Here is a 19,519-nt window from a genome sequence, read left to right on the forward strand (position 1 = left end):
CAATGATCACCACTGTTTCTTTGAGCAAGGTTGATTCGTGCTCGATTCATAATTAAACAATTGTTCTTCGATGCGAGGTCACCGACGTTATCTAAGCTATCAATATTGATCGATGCTCGTTTTTTCTTGTGATTAATTATAAGATGCGATCAAGAAAGCTCGTCGAAAGTGTTTAAAAGCGCTTCAATGGATATCTAAACAACACTTTAGGAAAATATCAAATTTCTGAGATAATTCTTTTGAGAAAAAAATTCTTTTGCTCGTATGCAGATCGATAAATATTCATTGGAACAATCTTCATGAAAAATTATTATTTTCGACCAGAGAAAAGATGTTATCGGAACAATCGACGTTTCGAACATTGTCCATCGAAAGTCTTCGCGAACGTATCCTAAAAGAAATTTGAAGAGATCAACATGGACGATAACAAGCTGCAAGTAGACGATGACAGCCAGGTATACTTAGCACCGTTCCAAAAATCGGTTTTGCATCCCGCGCATGTGAGAATATTTCTCATAGTGAGTTATCGTTTAGTAATATAAATATATATAAATACGTAAAGTACTACGTCCCCAAAGAGTAGAATGAACAGTGTATATAGAAAAAAAATTAAACGAATGATAACACGAAACGTTTACATATTTATGAGTTCGCATTTTCAATATCTAAGTAATCCATCTAAATAGAGAATGCACGTGTCTCAATAATACACCTAAAACAGTTTGGGTTGATATCTCTGTCATCTCATAAAGGGAGTATAAAGAAGAATTATTCATTATTTTAAATTGATATATGTAGGTTCGGGAAGTAACTTGTTATTTGTACAGTTAACGTAAAGTTATTTCTAAAGTTACAGTTACAGAGCTATTTTGTTAGTAACTGTAACTAACTTAATAATTACTCCCATAGAGTTACTTTTTATATTTTAAATTTACTCGTATACTGGCTGAAAATAAAGTGCTCAGTGAACAGTCTATTATAGTAACTATTGCGTGTGCTTGGAATATACTTTTATCTCTGATGGTAATACATTTTTTATAAGAACATATGTATATCATTATATTTAAATATAAATAATAGCAAATAATATATGTACGAAAAATGTTCACGTATGTTTCTTTCTTTCAAAATTATTTGGTATAAGAAAAATAATATTGTAATAACCTTTACGAAATATTTTATATTTTATGTAAAAATATGTCTGACTAAAGTATAAAACGTTATAAACTATGATTTTTTTTATATTTCTGCTTTAATACTTTTATATGCAAAATAATTATAGCAATTATGTTAGGTAAAAAAATCATATAATTCTATTTAAAAAATTGTCATGGCCTTTTCACATGACCATAAAAAATTGATTTTTTTTCGAAAATTAAAATTTTTCTCCAAAATTAAAATAAAATAAAATTTTTTAAGATACTGTTTAAAGTGTGGGATCTTTATAGGATATAAAATAATTATATATGAGTAATTTTTTCTTATTTCTTCAAATTTGACATTTTATAATAAAAGAAAGAATGCAAAAATTATTCTTTTAATTATTTTTTATGTCTTATTATTTTTTTTCTTAGCAAAAAATACAATTTTACAAAAAAAAAGAAACATATGAATATATATTGTATAATTTATTCTATATATTTACATATATTTTTAAATAAAATAAAATTTTTTTAAACTAAAATATAGAGTGCTTTTCAGCAAGGACACAGTCAGACACAGAGAATCGTTTCATCCTTGTTTAACGTAGGCAAACAACAAGGATGTAATGATTCACTGTGTTACATTGTGTCTGATTTTCTCATAATTATCACACTTTGTAAATATTAATATTAAGAATTAAACAAAAAGTTTTTTAGTATGAACGCGCGCGCGCGCGCGTGTCTTAATATTGATTTCATAATTTCGAGTCAAAATATATGTATATATTAATTTTTTAGAAATAATATAGCGTAATGACCGAATGTTTAAGTGAAGTAATTTAACAATTTTAGAAATGTAAGATTTTTGTATTTAAAACAAACAATAGTGCAAAAATTACAAAAACTTATCTGAAAAGTAACTGAAAAATAATAATATTATTTTCTAAAGTTATTATAATTGTAAAGCCTAAGAAGATAATTGGTAGCACAGGCAATAGGAATAGCTGGAACAGGAAAAAGATTTCAATCTATTAGAAATTGTGTATAGTTTCTGATAGATTGAAATCTATTATTTCCTATTTCTACATTGCTTGTGCTTTTCAAATATCTCAAGTTAACGTGTTACTTTTTGAAATTAGTATTTGTAATAGTAACTAGTTATTTTTTAAAATGAAGAATTATAACTGTAACTAGTTACTTTTACAAAGGCTGTATTTCAATATTCACTATCAATGCTGTAAGTCTGTAGTGCACGTAACGCAATTGATTTTCAGTATTGGCAGTGAATATCACACCTAAAAGTAACTTTCTCATTCTGTCTATATGTATAGATTCGCCGAATCTAATTACTAGTATAATCAGTGTAATATCTATTCCTTTTCTGCTACGTAGTACATTAGTAGAAACTAATGTTGATATTTTTGATATTTAAAAGCGATTAAGGTATCGATCCTCTTTTATTCTTCGCTTTCATTTCTATCTTTCGCTCGTATCGTCACTGATTCCATTAGATACATAAGACTAAAGCTTTGACAATGACGTTTATATGATATATTTTTTCGCTACGAGCGAGGATACAAATGGATATACACACACACACGCGCGCGCGCGCGCGCGTGCGCGCGTGTGTGTGTGTGTATGAACAGGCAGGTAATAATTCACTGGAATAATTCAATGCTGTAAACGTCTGAATAATTTCAGCAAAACCACACTCAAAGGCGTAGCAGTTGGAGCACTTTTCTTCATCCCGACGATAATAGCCCAGTTGAGCATCCATTCAACGACGAGAAATCGAGCGGCTCCGGAAACACCTCTCGCGCGTCCTCAGCCAGATCGACCAAGACGCCGAGGACCAACGCGCCGAGGTCTCCAGGGTTAACTTCCTCCGTCTATCTGAATAAGGATATAATTTATGAGCCCGACAAAAACGGTTCATTGGCCGGTGTCGCCGGTGAAACACCGGCGAGTATCAAGAGAAAATTGTCGAGGGCCAGCGTGTATCCATCTGGAACGAATTTGATCGCGCAGGATGCCTTTGGTAAGAATTAATTTAGTGTTAACCGAAACGCTAAGCAGTGGCGGGGTCTTATTTCGAGGCCGACTGACATGATACGTTCGATAATGAACTATTGTCAACGTTCTCGCCCCAAGCTTTAAACACGCGAGATTCCGTTTACTCAACAATATAGAGAAACTAATTTTAGCTAATCGCCCTTATGCTTTAATAGAATTTGTTAGTTAGACATAAGTAAGTTGGATATGCGATACGATCTACGCGAAGTACGTAAAGAATAAAACGAATCGCAAGAAACGCGCGGTTGTCTATAATAGTAATAAAGCTATGTCAGTAAACCTCGATCAATATGCGTACGAATGTCAGCGTGTCACGAATATCGGATATTAATAATGCAACGTTTGACTCGGCTCTAGTATTATCATCCTACAAATGTGCGCTCTAACTTCCCAGTTAACTTTTTGCTCTTTTTCGTAATAGCGTCCCACTTTTGCAAAATTATAGATATTATTATAAGAACGCTTTCAAGGTGAAACAAATTGAGCGATGACTTGAAATAAAAAATTTACAACATGTACATTATTAATTCGCTGTAATTTGCCAAGTATATGGTATTCTCACTGAAATCATCGGAAAAACGTAGACGGCTAATGCCAGTTTCTATTAATGTAACTTTAATTTCGGTTTAACTTGCTCTTCACCTTTTATAATTTTTAAAACTAGAAAAAGATGAAGAGTTAGTTAAGTCAAGATTAATTAAGTCAAAATACGGAAAGAGTGATAAACGTATGCTAATTTTTTAATTTTGTTTAAACTGAACAAGGTCCGAAACTCGCGGCACCCGCTACTCCGGATATCAATCCCTCGCTACCGGATACGCCAGTTTCGTTGGATTTCGCTGAAACCGCTGGGGATTCATTGCCACCGAAAGAAACGGAAGTCGATCCTGAAGTACTTTATTTTCGGTAAGCAGCTGTCTATTATGATAATGTGTCACAAGGTTATTTTAGTTTCCTCTCGTTTAGGCTTAGATAATCAAGTGCTGAGGCGAGTATATATATAGATGGACACAGTCAGTCGTTTCTATTAATACAATTACCTAGAATGTTAGCGATTCTTATCATTTTTTTATTATCACATGCGCAAGCAAACGACTTAGGGAAAGAAAATGCGAAAGGTCGTTTAGTTCGAAAGTGCTTTAGTTTTAGAAACTAAAGCATGTTTGTATAAAATATACATGTACGAGAAAAACATTATAATTATCTACAAATTAGATCATCTTTCGACAGGATGTTTCGCAACTAACGTTAATCGATTCGATTTAATTTTAGCGATGGCCATCGAAGAATCGATATGGTATTAGTCTATCAGGAAGAAAATGAAGGAGTTATGACTGAACTAGAAGCTCGTCGACGAGAGCAGAGACGAATGTTTCAACAAAATCTTTTGAAAGAAGGCCTGCAATTAGAGCTCGAGCCGAAGGAGAGCTCATTTGATGGAAAAACGTACTTCTTAAAATTACATATACCTTGGAAAATCAAGGTGCAATATGCCGAAGTAATGGGTCTAAAATTACCTACGAAGAGATTCAAAACGATCCCTATGAAAACTTGGGTATGTTTTTTTTTTTTATCAGATATTAGGCACATTCTAAACGTCGCATTCTGTATCAATACCTGAATTTTTTGAATAGGATACAGATAATACCAAAGAAATATCGAAATTCTGGGCACGATGGGCGCGATGGGCCGAATGGCTACATAAGATACATACTTGGGATACGTCAAAATATCCAGAGGAACCACATTTTTATGACTACATAGATTCTAGCGATCGCGAAGAAAGGTATTTAAATAAAGAAATCAGATAGTTATTATGGAACTTCATTATCGAATTTGATGTTTGACAGGTTTATCGTAAAGGAGAGGGACAATGCTTATACGCCCGCCCAGAGATCATTAATAGTAATGCAAATACTATTACGAGCGAGATACGACGAGAATCATGAGAAATCTGGTGGTATTCGCAGGCTTTTAGCGGACAAAACGTATCTCGATTGTTTTCCTTTGCACGAGGGTCCTTATAATAAACCCATGCACAACGGAGAAATTCTCGATAGATACTTGTTGTACTTAATATGGGCGAGACCCGCGCAATGGTAATAGAAAATAATTTCGGCTATCTCATATTGCATATTATTTGAGCGAAATTTTTTGCATACATTTTTAGGTTTAAAAAACAGCCATTATGGTTAATAAGACGATATTTCGGTGAAAAAGTCGCTCTTTACTTCGCATGGTTAGGATTTTATACAAAATGTTTGTATCCACCAGCAGTGGTGGGATTTTTATGTTTTATTTACGGTCTTGGAAGCATGGATGGCGAAGATAATATTCCCAGCAAGGAAATATGCGATTCTAACTTAGCTGGTAAATATTCTCATTATACAAAATATGCTTGTACAAAAGTTTCTGTTGACAAATCATTCTGCAATGTTTATAATATTTCTAATTTTATATAATGCAACATTTCAGGAAATATCACTTTATGCCCTCTTTGCGATAAAGCGTGTACCTATCCAAGACTTGGTGATTCCTGTATATTCTCGAAATTAACTTACTTATTTGACAATCCCGCGACTGTCTTCTTTGCCATTTTTATGTCTTTTTGGGGTAAGATTCGAAAAAGAGTGAAATATTTTCTTCCATGCAATCGTGTTTTCCTATAAGATTTAAGTTTTTCGATGTGATGTAATAGCTACTACGTTTCTTGAGCTATGGAAACGACGACAAGCTGTACTTGTTTGGGAATGGGATCTTCAAAATGCCGAATATGATGAAGAGCCGAGACCTGAATTCGAGACGTCTGTTAAAACATTCCGAATAAATCCCGTGACAAAGGAAAAAGAACCGTATTTGCCCGTGTTGTCTAAAGCCATTCGATCTCTGGCTACTGGCTCGATAGTATTTTTCATGGTAATTATATCATGCATTTTTTCCTTTCTTTGATACACAATATCTCATCACAGATTATCATCATTTTTATTTTTGCGCAGATATGCATAGTCCTCGGTGCGGTTTTAGGAACAATCGTGTACCGTATTTCGTTAGTTGCCGTCTTTTACCATGGAGGTGGTAATTTTTTAAAAAAACACGCAAAGATATTCACTTCCATGACCGCCGCTCTTATTAACTTGGTGATAATAATGATACTTACACGAATATATCATCGATTGGCTCGTTGGATGGTTAATTTGGAAAATCCGAGAACGCAGACGGAATACGAATCCAGTTATACATTTAAAATCTTTTTATTTGAATTTGTCAACTTTTATTCTTCCTTGATTTACATCGCCTTTTTTAAGGTATATTACAACATTAAACGACAACTCATATTGAACTCGTTTGAATCTCATATTGATTTATTTTAGGGGAGATTTTTCGTTTATCCTGGCGACACAGATGCAAGAGCGTCGGAATTTTATCGTATTAAAACAGACGTATGCGATCCCGCTGGTTGCCTTTCAGAAGTCTGTATTCAACTTGCGATTATAATGGTCGGTAAACAATGCTTTAATAACTTTGTCGAAATATTGTCACCGAAATTATGGAATTGGTGGCGCAAGAGAACGCAAATCGCGGCGACAAAGAATCACGATAGAAGATATACCTGTTGGGAGAAAGATTATCAACTTCAAGACCCGGGGAGATTAGCTTTATTCGAGGAGTATCTAGAGATGAGTGAGTCTCACACTACTAATTTTAGGAGGAATATTTTTTTACAGATATTATTCTTTCTTTTTACGATATTTATACAGTTCTGCAGTACGGGTTTGTAACATTATTTGTGGCAGCATTTCCGTTAGCACCTTTATTCGCTTTATTGAATAATATCGCTGAGATAAGATTGGACGCATATAAAATGATCAAGGAAGCTCGAAGACCATTGGCCGAGCGAGTAGAAGACATTGGCGCTTGGTTTGGTATTCTTAGAGGTGTAACTTACGTGGCAGTGGTATCAAATGTACGCACGCACAAATAAATTCGTCGAGTTGCACAAATCACTCTAGTCTTTAATTACAAAATATACATATTCTAGGCCTTTGTTATCGCGTACACATCCGACTTTATTCCACGAAGCGTATACGCGTTCGTTTATTCGCCAACTGAAAATTTGATAGGCTACATCGATAGCTCCCTGTCAGAATTCAATACTTCCGATTATCGCGACGATATGAAGAGTGATATGGAAGAGAAACATCCAGAGACGTGTCAGTATAGAGGCTACAGAAACGGTCCGGATGACCCTGTTGAGCCTTATGGACTCAGTCCGCAGTATTGGCACGTTTTCGCCGCGCGTTTAGCTTTCGTCGTTGTCTTCGAGCACGTTGTAAGTTGGCACACTCATTCTTTTACTAATTAGCAATAAATTAGCTTCGATGCAAGGAAAATTTTTTTTTACAGGTTTTCGCACTTACCGGCATTATGAGCTACGTAATACCGGCTGTACCGCATTCTCTGACAACTCAGCTGCAACGTGAACGACTGATCGCTCAAGAAGAAAAATACGATAAGGAAATAAGGGGGAAAGAAGACGAAGATGATTTACTTTCGGTTTTGAGAGACGCCGGAAGCATCGGAAGAGGAAACTGGACCAGACGATTCAGTAAATTGAGCGACGTTCTAGATACTAATGCTGATGTCAGGCACAGTAAACGCAGCGATAGCTCTACAGTATGGGAAGTCCCGTAAAATCGAACGCGTTACTTTATATACATTCTACTCATAAAAATCAGGGTTACATGAGAATAAGAAAAAATAAAGCCAAATTCTCTCTATTTAAACATTTTTCTCCCTATTCTCAATATTGTTTCCAAATGATTTAAGTCTAAGTTTATAATAAACTTATACTTACGCTTTTTAATATCTTGTTTCTAATTATTACCAGATGCACTGTAAAAAAACGCAGATATAAGGTAAGAGTTGCAAATACTGTTACACAATATACTTTTTTATTTTACATAATGCCATATTGTTTTCTAGAAATTATTACAATCAATATTGTGTGTATATATATATATATATTTATAATAATATACATGTATTTTCTTTCTTTCTCCTTCCCCCCTCTCTTTATTTTTTTCCCTATATATATTTCATATACGCTCTTTTCTTGATATTAATTAAATAATAGTATATACACACATATATATTTATATATATGTATACATGTTTTGTATATATGTTCATTTCGACACACATTACTTTCTCTCTTACGTCTATTATTTTAAAATCTATGTTTATATATAATTACATTAACATATTTTTTTAATGAAAACTATATCACAGTTGTGTTTAAAGGAGAGAAGGGGATTTAAAGGAAGGAAGCCATACAGGTAACAGATACTGAGCGTAGTCTATTCAGTAAGATCATAAAATATGATGAATACAAAGCACTATTTCAAACAACACACTTAAAAATGTATCCAGAGAATTGTCACAATTATCAAATCATCACTTATAATATTATATTTTTGACTTATAATATTATATTCTTTTCATTTAATTATTTTTTATTTGAAATCCATCGACTTATTATATAGACATTGTTCTTTTAATAATTTGTGCAATAAGAAAGATTCCAGTTTTACTTACCGAATTGACTAAGCTGCGACTGAAAATGTTTCTTTCAACAAGGTAAAAAAATAAAACTGGGAAAGGCAACACTTAGCTAGGTCCGGGAGGAGCGCTGAAATTAAACATGGTAGTAGGTGGACGTCCAGGTAAAGGTTTTGGTGGTAACTTCGGTGTCACTGATCCTGAGACATAATAACATAAAAATAAATATATAAACCGTTATATAAACATATATAAATTTGCGAACAGATATAATATCTCACCGTTAGGTTGCGTTGGTGGAGGTTTTGTAGGGCTAGGGTTATTGAAAGACATATGTCTCCGTGAATGAACAACAGTACAGCCTGTATTTTCTAACGTAGAATTTCGGCGCGTCAGTAATGCCGAACTACTTGGATTTAGAGTTGCTGGAAGTCGTGGTGGTAACGGCGGTGGCGAGATATCATCTCTCGGAGGAAGAATTGGTCTGTTTGGAACTTGTTTTACCTACATTTGTTTGAAGCAAATTTTTCATTTTCTCAAAGAAAATTACAATAACATATTGTCCTATTTGTTATGAAGTTCAATGCAAAATATTTCTACTTTAAAGTAACGTAAGTTCGAAAATCCGATATCTTCCAATATGACAAGTAATGATAAAATTGGTAAATATAGATATTGAATAAAATAAAATTTTAAAAAATTTTCTTTAGAGACATTTTTTTTCAGAGAAAATTTAAATTCTATTTTCAAATTTCATAAGGATATCTTATTAAATTCGAGCAATAATATGATTTAAAAACTTTTAATCTGATGAATCTTAAGTTAATCTTAAAATCTTACTTGTTGTGGTGATTCGCTACATGAATTTTCTCGTCGTTTAGATGGTATTCTAGGTGGTAGCGGTGGTGGAGATTGGTTAGGAGGTATATCAGGCGACGATGGCGTTGGTATTGCACTGGGGCTTCCACCTGGCAACGGTAGACACGTTGGAGCACTTATCATGTTTATAGTGCTGGCATTAAAGATGAAATGATTACTTTGATGAGTAAAGAAAGGACCAGGCGATTGAGGGCTACTCGACGAAGCAATCGAAAGCGCCGACATGCTGACAGATGGACTAGGTGATGCCGGAAGTGGCGCAGCTATAGAAAGACGACGAGTTATATAATAATTATTTTTGAAAATTATAAAAACGATTATTTTTGATAATTATAAAAAATCTACAAATTCTGGTAGGTACTTAAACTTTAATTTTAATCATCCGATCGAACATAAGAAAGGTGTAGTTATTAGACAACTAGACAGAATTTTATTCCTTGCACATCCTAAATTTCATGAAAGAAATATTTATTCTTTAATCAATACTTCCATAATTAATGGTTATTCATTAGAATTCCTCTTTTTTACTATCAACAATAGAATAAAAGCATTGTCACTTAATAATTTTGATAACATCAAAACTAATGATACATTTCTGACTCCATGGAAAATAGGAAATTTTGTACTATCCCATATTTCAAAAATGTTTCAGAAAAATTTAAAACCATACATAATATATAAATTTAATTTTAACATTACATATAAACCGTTAAACTCTTTAAATCATTTCATCAAAATTAAATAAGATCAAATTAAAAGAGAAGAACATTCACATGTTGTTTATCAAATTGATTGTTCTGAACGCTTCTTGTTAGTCAAACTAAACGGAAACTTAATACACGTTTGAAAGAACACAAAGCTGACATAAAAAAAAATCTTCTAATATAATATCTGTAGTTTTCCCAGCACCAGCTAGAACACGATCACAAAATTGATTGGGACAACACAAAAATTATAGATTCAGAAATATTATACTATAAAAGAATGATTTCAGAAATGATACACATAAAGAAGCAAGAGTCAGGAATAAACAAATAAAGTGATACATTGCGCTTTCCTGAAATTTTTATACCTATAATTAAAAAATAGTTCCACTTCACCAATATACTCCATCTATTGATTTCCCTCTACTACGTTATATTTGATAGTAAAAACACGAGTAAGTTTTTTATAAGTAATTTCTCTCAACAAATTAATTAAATGATAACAACTTATAGAAATTTATTTTATTAGAATCTGATAATCCCGTGTTTAACATACAAGTATCAAGAAATAAGTTTAAATCTCAATCATTGTCAAAAAGATCAAGAAAACAGGATTAATTTTACTCTTTGTATTTCGACATCTTAATGCGCAATTTTAGTATTTATCTCACATTTTCTTTATTATACTGATGATAATCACGACCGAAACGTTTACATGTAAAATTTTTAATATATGACTTTTGTGAAAAACATCTTACGTATGTGACTGTATGCTCCTTCTTATTTATGTTTTATGTTACGAGCCACCTCTAATAACTTTTGTTTAAATTTTATAATAATTATTGTTAACAATGATTTAAATATAGCATACATACCAGGAAACATAACAGGCGCAAAAACGCTGTGATCCTGTGGAACTGTGGGAAGGTGTGGTCCATGCGGAGGTGTTTCCGGTAATTCGTGGGAAAGCGTGTCCGCTGAAGAATCATGTAATCTTATGTTGGATGTTACCACGTGTAACGGAGCTGGTAATCTTCCGGTTCTAGCTTTAATTCCTGGCGATTTCAAATTCAATTCTGGCCATTTACGCGGCTGTTGCAAAAATTTAAGAAAATGTAAAAAACTAACAATTTTTTTACACTATATCAGAGTATTAAAAGAAACACTTACGAATCGTGGAGGCTGCCTACATCCTCTTGGTTCTATTTCTAAACTTTTATTATACAAATAATTGCTTATATCCGCATCTTTCATATTAGGATCAAAAGGACACAGGTTTTCAAGAAATTGTCTTATTTTAAACTCCACTGAAAGACAATAGGGTTGATTCTGATACTGTTGTATTTCACCAGTTATTTCTGCTACTTTTCTCCGTTTGCTAAAATTAATTAGCTCCGTGCCCGGTAAATAATCTGAATTTCCTTCTTCAATATGCAGAATATTAGTCAAGTACATTCCTAAGAATGGAGAAAAAGTGTCATTTTTATAATTTTTATGATTTTTAATATATTTTTTATAATAATTTTTTATTTACGTGTTTTGTATAATGACTTACCAAAGAATGGTACACAAGGTGGATTAATAGATCTTAGTTTCTCTTGATATTTTCGAAAATGATCATTGTTAAGCTCTCGTGCTTCTTCCAACGCTTTTTCTAATCGTGCGTTTAATTGCTGTAAAAATAAATGTGTAAATAAACGTTTGATATAAGAAATTTGATTTTACTTATGTGTTATAAATTGGACGTACTTGAAATGTAAATTTTAATCTAAAAACCGAAGCCGATCCCATGGCACTGACAATGGCCAGAACGCCATTAAAATTATTGAGATCTTGCAGCACCATCATTATTTCGATTGCACGTGATACAATGGCTACTCTCTCGTCAAAATTTTCAGCTTCTACTATTGTCTTTTCTAACCATCTTGTGAACTAACAAACCGTGTAGAAAACAAATTAATGTGATATAAAACAATAAACATTTTTTATCTCGCAATATATTTACAATGATTTAATTAAAATAAAAGCTTACATTTGTTGTATGCTTAATCATTTTTAGCAAATTCGGTGATGTCTTTTCCTTATCCTTTTTTGTCCATACAGATCCAACTAACTCGGAAGGCTTTACTGTTTTATACAACTCAAACTCTAATAGCGTCAACTGTCTTGCTAATTCGATAGGATGTAACTGTAATTAATACAAGTTATTTTTATATATTTCGATAATTAATATTAAAAAATTAAGGGCAAAAACATATATGTATATACCGTAAGTATTCCATATTCATCCTCAGGAACTTTAAGATGCCACTCAATTGATGGAGGAGATCGTTCAAAACTAAATGTGATAGGTCGTTGTTCTGACGGTTCGCATTTTCTTTGAACGATTTTTATTACTGAATCAACCCACTTCCGCATAGACTTACCACTAACTGTATCCAAAAACAGTTGCAATCTTTCCAAAAGATTTCTATCACGTTCAAAATCGTAAAAATGATGGTCCACCTAAGAAAATTGATGTAACAAAATAAAATTTAAAATAATTTTAATCTGTAAGTAGAAATTAGAAAATGTTATACTAACCCAATGTCTTAAAACGTTCAAAACTCTAAACTGTACCGGCTGACAAAATTCTTTCCTATATCTTTTCCAATCTTCTCTGACCGTCTTACATACAGAAGGTTTTTCTTCTTCACCATAGACTAATGAAGGATCTGGTATATCGAATCTTTCTATTAGCAATGCTAATAATTCTTGAGGGGAGCAAAAACTCCTAAAATAAATCATTAATGAATAATTTAACATATAGAAAGAAGGGATTATTATAATACAACTATTTCTACTTGCCTGTAAGTAGTAAGGAATGTTCTTACAAAAGCTGGATCAGCATATATATGATAAGTTAATCTTTCTACTAATTTTATCAAAGTTGCGCCTTTAATCAAGGGAACACCACCATTTTCCCTAGCCTCCAAAACAATATTTTCTGGACTATCTTGTTCAGTAAATTTATACAAATGAGATGGAGGTAGCCTCAATGGGTGCTTTCTTTCCTCATCCAAGAGGATACTATCTAAAGTTCTTTCTAACATACTTTTTGTATTCAACATCACTAAATCTGCCATCCAATTATTCTTATCTTCGACAGATTTGGCAACAAGAATAACATTAGGATGGTCCCTTGGTGCAATTTCAAAAGCATTTTTTAATTCTATAAAAATATTTTAATTATAAATGTAAAAAATTACAAATGTAATACAAAATTGTAATAAAGTTATACATAAGTTTACCTTCGGTATCTTCTCTATCGATAATATCGACTTTTCTAATAAAAAGTCTCTCTTTCAATCGAAGTTCACCTTGGTGAGTCGAATGTCCACCGACTGCAACAATACCTGCTGCAACAGTAACACTGACTCTTTTACTACCAGTTGGTTTACACAATACTAGTAAACCGTCAAATAACAAGGCTTTTCTTTCTGTTAATCTCCGTCCATTACTAGCCACCTTTTTCAATGTATCCTCTGTACAAACATTATCGATATATAATCATTAACAATTGAAAGAAATGCTCGAGTATCGAGAAATAAAAAGATGTACTTCTTTGTTACCTCTAATAAATTCATTGCAACACTGCCCGATATCTCGCTGATCCCAACCATCTACAGTCTTTTGTAATTCACTAGTTTTCTCTAGTGCCGCTTGTCTCCTTGCCCTGCTCTGCATTCGTAAACCTTTATCCTTTTTCGGAAGACTTGCTACAGATTGCATTAATTCCATTTGTAATGGTCTCAATAAACCTTGCACCTGTTCCAGAGTTTCGCTATCTTCTGTATTAGATGTGCGTTTGTGTAAAACCTAAGATTTTTAAATACATAAAGTAGATTATTGCAGAAATAATTTTATATATACGCAACAAATGTAAAGCTACCTTTATATAATCAAAATACAAGAAGCAATGCCATATAGGTTGCAATAATAGTTTTGGCAGATAATATTTAACAGCCTCCTTAAAACCATGACCTGCTGCTCGCAAAGCTGTACTAGCTTCCGGTCTTGACAATAAATTTGTTAAAACTTCCCGACTAGCTGAACTATTAATATCTTTTGCATATCTAACAATATAATATAATTAATTAGAATTTTACAACATATGTATATATTGCATAATATAATAAATATAATAAATATACCTTATATAAACATCAAACTCTGCTGCCTCTGCTAATTCTTCAAAGCACGAACTAACCGTAGGTGTTTGTTTCTCTTCCGTAATTTCCATTATATCTTCTAAACTGCCGAGTAATGTCATAGTAACTTCATAAATATCCGTAATATTACTGAAAAGCGTCTCAAGTTCGCTCTTATTTTGCGATAATTTCGCAATTTCTTCACGAAATACCTAATAATAAAAAGTAATTTTTTAGTCTTTTTCCATAAAGTTCAATATTCTCTAACAATACTTATAATATATTACCTTAATAATCATATGTAAATCACGAATATAATGTCGTTCATCATGAATGAGATCTCGAACAGACTCTTCATAAGTCTGCGAAACAACTGTGCCCAAACTACTTTGCTGACCTTCCGTACAATCATCTTGATAAAACATGTCCATCAGTACCTATAAATATTTATTGTTGCGAATAATTATTCTGTTATTTTTGTACCCTTAAACATCAATATCAAGAGAAGAAATAATAAATAAAATATTTAATAGTTAGAATATTTATCATTATTTTTACCAATAACAAAAATAACCACCATAACAGCACGAAACACAGAAGCAATTAAAAAAGATCTTAAAAATTATTAAAAATTTTCTATAAAAATTTGTATGTGCTGTTAAAATAATTTCTGTCAATACATTTGCGATTCACATAAATATTATTAAACGCATGCTATAACAATTAGCATAAACATAGTATAAATAATAATACTCGTATAAAAAAAATGATTTATTATATTAATTCTCTACACTTAAAAGGGATGAAAATATATAGAGGAGATCACGCAATTTGAACAAATTATATTTTTTCTACAGTTAGCTATAAAAAGGGGAGAAATATGAAAAAGTTTAAGAGAAAGCTTACTGATGTTTAATTTGCTCTAACGTTTGATGTTGATGCTAAGATATAAATATTCTGCACATGTATAAAATAAATATATTAACAAGCAAGTTTTTTAAACAAGTGAGATATGTTAAACAAGTGAGTTACATATTTTTAGAGAATTGACAGGAATAAAATACACGAGTGGTCTGTTTTCTGTTCCTGCACTAGACTGTTTTAGAACTCTCTTCCTCACTTTAGACAAATATCAAACGTACATCTATCTTACTTTAAGTTTCAAAAGTGTACACTAGTTCAACCACAGAAAACAGACCTAATATTTACGAACACACACACAAAATAACTAGATTACCAAGATTATTAGTATCACCAGTATTATTTATCAAAAATTTTTAAGATTTAGCTGTTTTTAAATATATTTCCTCTAATAGTTCAGGTTGCATTTCCTCTAATGTTCACAGATTAGAAAGATATAATCAAAATAATTTTAAAAAGATTATATGTTGAGCATATCTTGCTACATTATAATTATACATTTTGTTTATGTATAAACTTATATTATATTGATATTAATTGCATAATGTAACAAAAGTTACAATGGATACATTTAGAACTACAGTTGCTCACTAAGTGAGTAGTACTAAATGCAATCAATATGTCAACTTTTCTAATACTTAAATTTTAATATAAAATTTAAGTTGAGGAACAATAATAGAAAAACAAAAAGGAAATATAAAATTAAATATAACTTTTATAAAAACGATATAAGAGTAGCAGAAAAATATTGTAACACCTTAAATCTTTTCTGTGCAACCACGAGTACGTACCACCTAGAACAGCGTGAGCGAAGAATGAGTATGGTTGAAGTTGTTATATATTAGTGGGAAGCATGTAACCAAGCATAAAATATATGCAGCCACAATTAGCCTAGTGTAGTCAATTTTGAAATTCATTAGTGCACTACCTGTTGCTAGTAGTAGATATTTTAAATATGGTACAAATTTTACAATTTTAGTTTTTTTTCATCAAACCAAAACAAGTTAGACAATTTGTAATGCATTTTAATATAAATTAAGCAAACATATGATATAACAAAACAATAATTTGAATCTAGAAACAATAAATCATAAACCATATAAGTAAAATTACTTTGAATTAAGGCTCCTTTGAGATGAATCAATCAATGAATTAGTGCCTTTGTAGGCCATGCACTGGATCTCGGGGTGAATCGGGATGAAGTATTTCTTTTATTTAATCTCTCATACAAACTCCAAACGTTTCGATCCTAGTTCGGATCCTTTTCAATATCAGAAATTTACATTCGCGAAATCATTGTGTTTCCTTGTGGTAAAATGAGTTTCGTCAAAGGTAATGAGAATGACATGTTAACAAAACCTGACGAGTTATAACTCTCGTTTCGTTAACATGTCATTCTAATTACCTTTGACGAAACTCATTGTATCAGGAAATATAATGATTTCGTGAATGTAAATTTTTGACATTGAAAAGGATACGAACTAAGATCGAAACATTTGGAGTTTGTATGAGAGATTAAATAAAAGAAATACTTCACACCGAGATCCAGTGCATAGCTTATAAAGGCATTAATTCATTGGATCAATAAATCACAAACTATTACTAGCAAGGTATCATATTCTTCTACTGTATTTATTGTCTATTTAATGCAATGTAATACCATTCATTTTAATTTACATTTTCTCTATACAAGCCTCATAAACTATATATACTATGTATGTATGTCTATTTCATAAGACTGATTCAAAATATAAAGTATCACATGATAAAATCATATTATCATTATATACTTACACAACATATCTATGTATATATATTGCATATGTATAATATTCACAAATTAAATGTGTGCGTGTGTGTGTGCGCGCGCGCGCGCGTGTGTGTGTAGTGTGTAGTGTGTACGCACGTATGTATGTATATATGTATGTACGTCCGTAATGTGGATAAACTCAAATCAGCCTTACAATGTAAATGGTAAGACATGATACAGACTGTATATTAATGAAGGTGCAATACAGAGATACAACACAAATTGTACATTTGTACAAACAATGTCTTACCATATCTGCGTACATCGCGACTCTTATGTCTTCACATGAAATTTCTACATGACGAATATTCTTCACATAATTTCCAGCTAGCTGAAAAGAAAATAAAAATTCTTAAATTCCTAGACAATTCTTTTCAAATAAAAACGAATGAGTGGTTAAAATCGTTTAATATTTAGAATATTACCAACCTTCAAAATATCAGCAGAAATGTATTCCAAAACACCCACGACAAACAAGCTAACTTGCGAATCAATTTTGTGCTGTAATACTTCCTATTAAAAAAAAAATATATTATATGATTATACTGCTTTGATATGTAAGATCTTTAAACATTAAAATTTGCATGCAAATGTACGAATAAGCTAACATATAGTATGTACCTTTTGTAATAATTGATGAATCTTATCAACTGGTAGTACTAATGGCGACTTCTTTTTTCCCTTCTCTAAAGCGTCTCTCGCATCACGAAGAGCCCATCTGTCAATAGGTGTAGGAAACGTCCGTCTTACTCTTTCCTCTACATCTTGAGGAGTCTGAGGAGGTGGATGTCCACAAAGCATGCCTAGCATTCTCAAAATTAAACTTTCCACATAGTCTAAGGCATCTTGTCGAGCTTCAAGACTAGGATGTACTTGTTCTAGTACCTATACAATGATAATATTTTCTTGGCTATATAACATGTCTACAATATATTATTACTGACATATTATTATACATCATTAGCTAAGGATATATAAGATTATATCATAAAATATAACACTTTGGAACAGATAAGTCGGCAAAAGGAGTCGATAGTCGGAGAATAGAGATAGGCGCGAGAGTATGATATAAAAAAAATCCACCAATCGCTGATGTTGACAGGAAAGCATTTGAGAAATCATATGGTGGCCGCGCACAGTGATGACGTCGGTCAGTGTCGTTGATCGATCCAGCCTCGACGTAAAATCATTGGGACGAAAAATGATCGAGCGTTGGAGCGAACAAAACATGAGGGGAAGGGACGGGGATGAAGTGGAGGGGATAGAACGGGATAGTAGAAGACAAGAAAGCAAAGTATACAAGATGGGTAAGGAGAGAGAGAGAGAGAGAGAGAGAGAGAGAGAGAGAGAGAGAGGAGCGTGCGCGAGTAAAAGAGATGAGGGGAGGGAGTGGGAGAGGGAGGAGAGGAGGGAGAGAGGGATAGATGAAGCGACAAGGAGCGGAGCAGAATCGGAGCAACGAAAGATGTACCTTGCGCAGGGAGTTGACAAACACTCCCTTCCACTTGGCAGCGTTCTCCTCTTTCTGAAAATCGTAGCCCGATGGCTCGCCCACCGCTGACGCCGGCGATGAAAACATTTCACCGAATGCTCGAGAGTCACACGCGCTCGTTTAAGAAAAGTTCATGGGATTTTCAAAGAGCATCGTCTGCTGAGCAATCACAAGAAATTAGCCAAGATCGGTTAATCCGTGGTTCGGTTCCTTAGGACGGCACGGTTCCTCAAAACGCGAACATCTTCGTCTTGTCCTGGCAGCACGATGCTTTCGATGCTTTCGACTAAGCCACTCTCTATTGTATCCGCACGCTGCTACTCGCGTTCCACGCGCTCATCGCTCCCGGCAGCGTCATCGAGGCCGAGGCCGTGACCGAGCCAAGAGTCCGAGAACTCCAGCACTCGTGCATTTTACACGCCCTTTACGCGTTGATTTTTCCTAGAATGCGTAATGAACACCAACGTTAACATCACCGACTCAACTGGAACCGACTAGAAACCGAACTGAACCCGACTGACCAAACTCACTGAACTGAGCCTATGATGGCCGCGATACAATCGCGTTCGGAGAATTTATCGATAAATAGGAGTAAAGGGATGGGCAGTTGGTTCGATCGATCGATTACCTCACCGATGTTTTCAAATTCGGCCAATCCTATGTCACTGTACCTTCTTGTACCTCCGCGGCGTTGTGGAATTTTTACTAGATTTTCATGGAGATATGTCGTAACGACGTGTTTGGATTGA

At 33.1% G+C, this 19,519-nt stretch overlaps 2 protein-coding genes across 5 annotated transcripts; one reads left to right on the plus strand and one right to left on the minus strand.

Moving 5' to 3' along the window:
- Positions 1-282: 282 nt before the first annotated feature.
- LOC108756421 (anoctamin-4) lies at positions 283-7,976 on the plus strand. Of its 2 annotated transcripts, none has more exons than XM_018500199.1 (14): positions 283-518; positions 2,844-3,180; positions 3,980-4,121; positions 4,488-4,770; positions 4,850-5,001; positions 5,066-5,314; positions 5,386-5,585; positions 5,691-5,828; positions 5,914-6,131; positions 6,212-6,520; positions 6,587-6,896; positions 6,974-7,179; positions 7,255-7,545; positions 7,620-7,976. In XM_018500199.1, the coding sequence occupies exons 1-14, from the start codon at positions 417-419 to the stop codon at positions 7,905-7,907; spliced, it is 3,225 nt and encodes a 1,074-aa protein (XP_018355701.1). In that variant the 5' UTR covers positions 283-416; the 3' UTR covers positions 7,908-7,976. The 2 variants fall into 2 exon arrangements, with proteins under 2 accessions (XP_018355701.1, XP_018355702.1); XM_018500200.1 differs by having other exon boundaries at positions 283-455.
- Positions 7,977-8,759: 783 nt separating this feature from the next.
- LOC108756420 (protein son of sevenless) lies at positions 8,760-19,327 on the minus strand. 3 transcript variants are annotated; one of them, XM_018500197.1, is made up of 21 exons: positions 18,750-19,327; positions 17,900-18,163; positions 17,708-17,791; positions 17,529-17,609; positions 14,835-14,984; positions 14,551-14,759; positions 14,289-14,472; positions 13,969-14,215; positions 13,648-13,881; positions 13,205-13,568; positions 12,941-13,130; positions 12,626-12,862; positions 12,390-12,545; positions 12,107-12,289; positions 11,913-12,030; positions 11,528-11,814; positions 11,233-11,449; positions 9,812-9,916; positions 9,615-9,742; positions 9,056-9,278; positions 8,760-8,974 (listed from the first exon to the last, which is right to left on the minus strand). In XM_018500197.1, the coding sequence occupies exons 1-21, from the start codon at positions 18,855-18,857 to the stop codon at positions 8,883-8,885; spliced, it is 3,861 nt and encodes a 1,286-aa protein (XP_018355699.1). In that variant the 5' UTR covers positions 18,858-19,327; the 3' UTR covers positions 8,760-8,882. The 3 variants fall into 3 exon arrangements, with proteins under 3 accessions (XP_018355699.1, XP_018355698.1, XP_018355700.1); XM_018500196.1 differs by having other exon boundaries at positions 9,615-9,916; positions 18,750-19,326; XM_018500198.1 differs by lacking the exons at positions 17,529-17,609; positions 17,708-17,791; positions 17,900-18,163; positions 18,750-19,327 and adding an exon at positions 15,454-15,503 and having other exon boundaries at positions 9,615-9,916.
- Between the last annotated feature and the right edge of the window lie 192 nt (positions 19,328-19,519).

The sequence above is a fragment of the Trachymyrmex septentrionalis genome, unplaced genomic scaffold (genome assembly GCF_001594115.1).
Source record: "Trachymyrmex septentrionalis isolate Tsep2-gDNA-1 unplaced genomic scaffold, Tsep1.0 scaffold127, whole genome shotgun sequence".
NCBI classification, from domain to species: Eukaryota; Metazoa; Arthropoda; class Insecta; order Hymenoptera; family Formicidae; genus Trachymyrmex; species Trachymyrmex septentrionalis.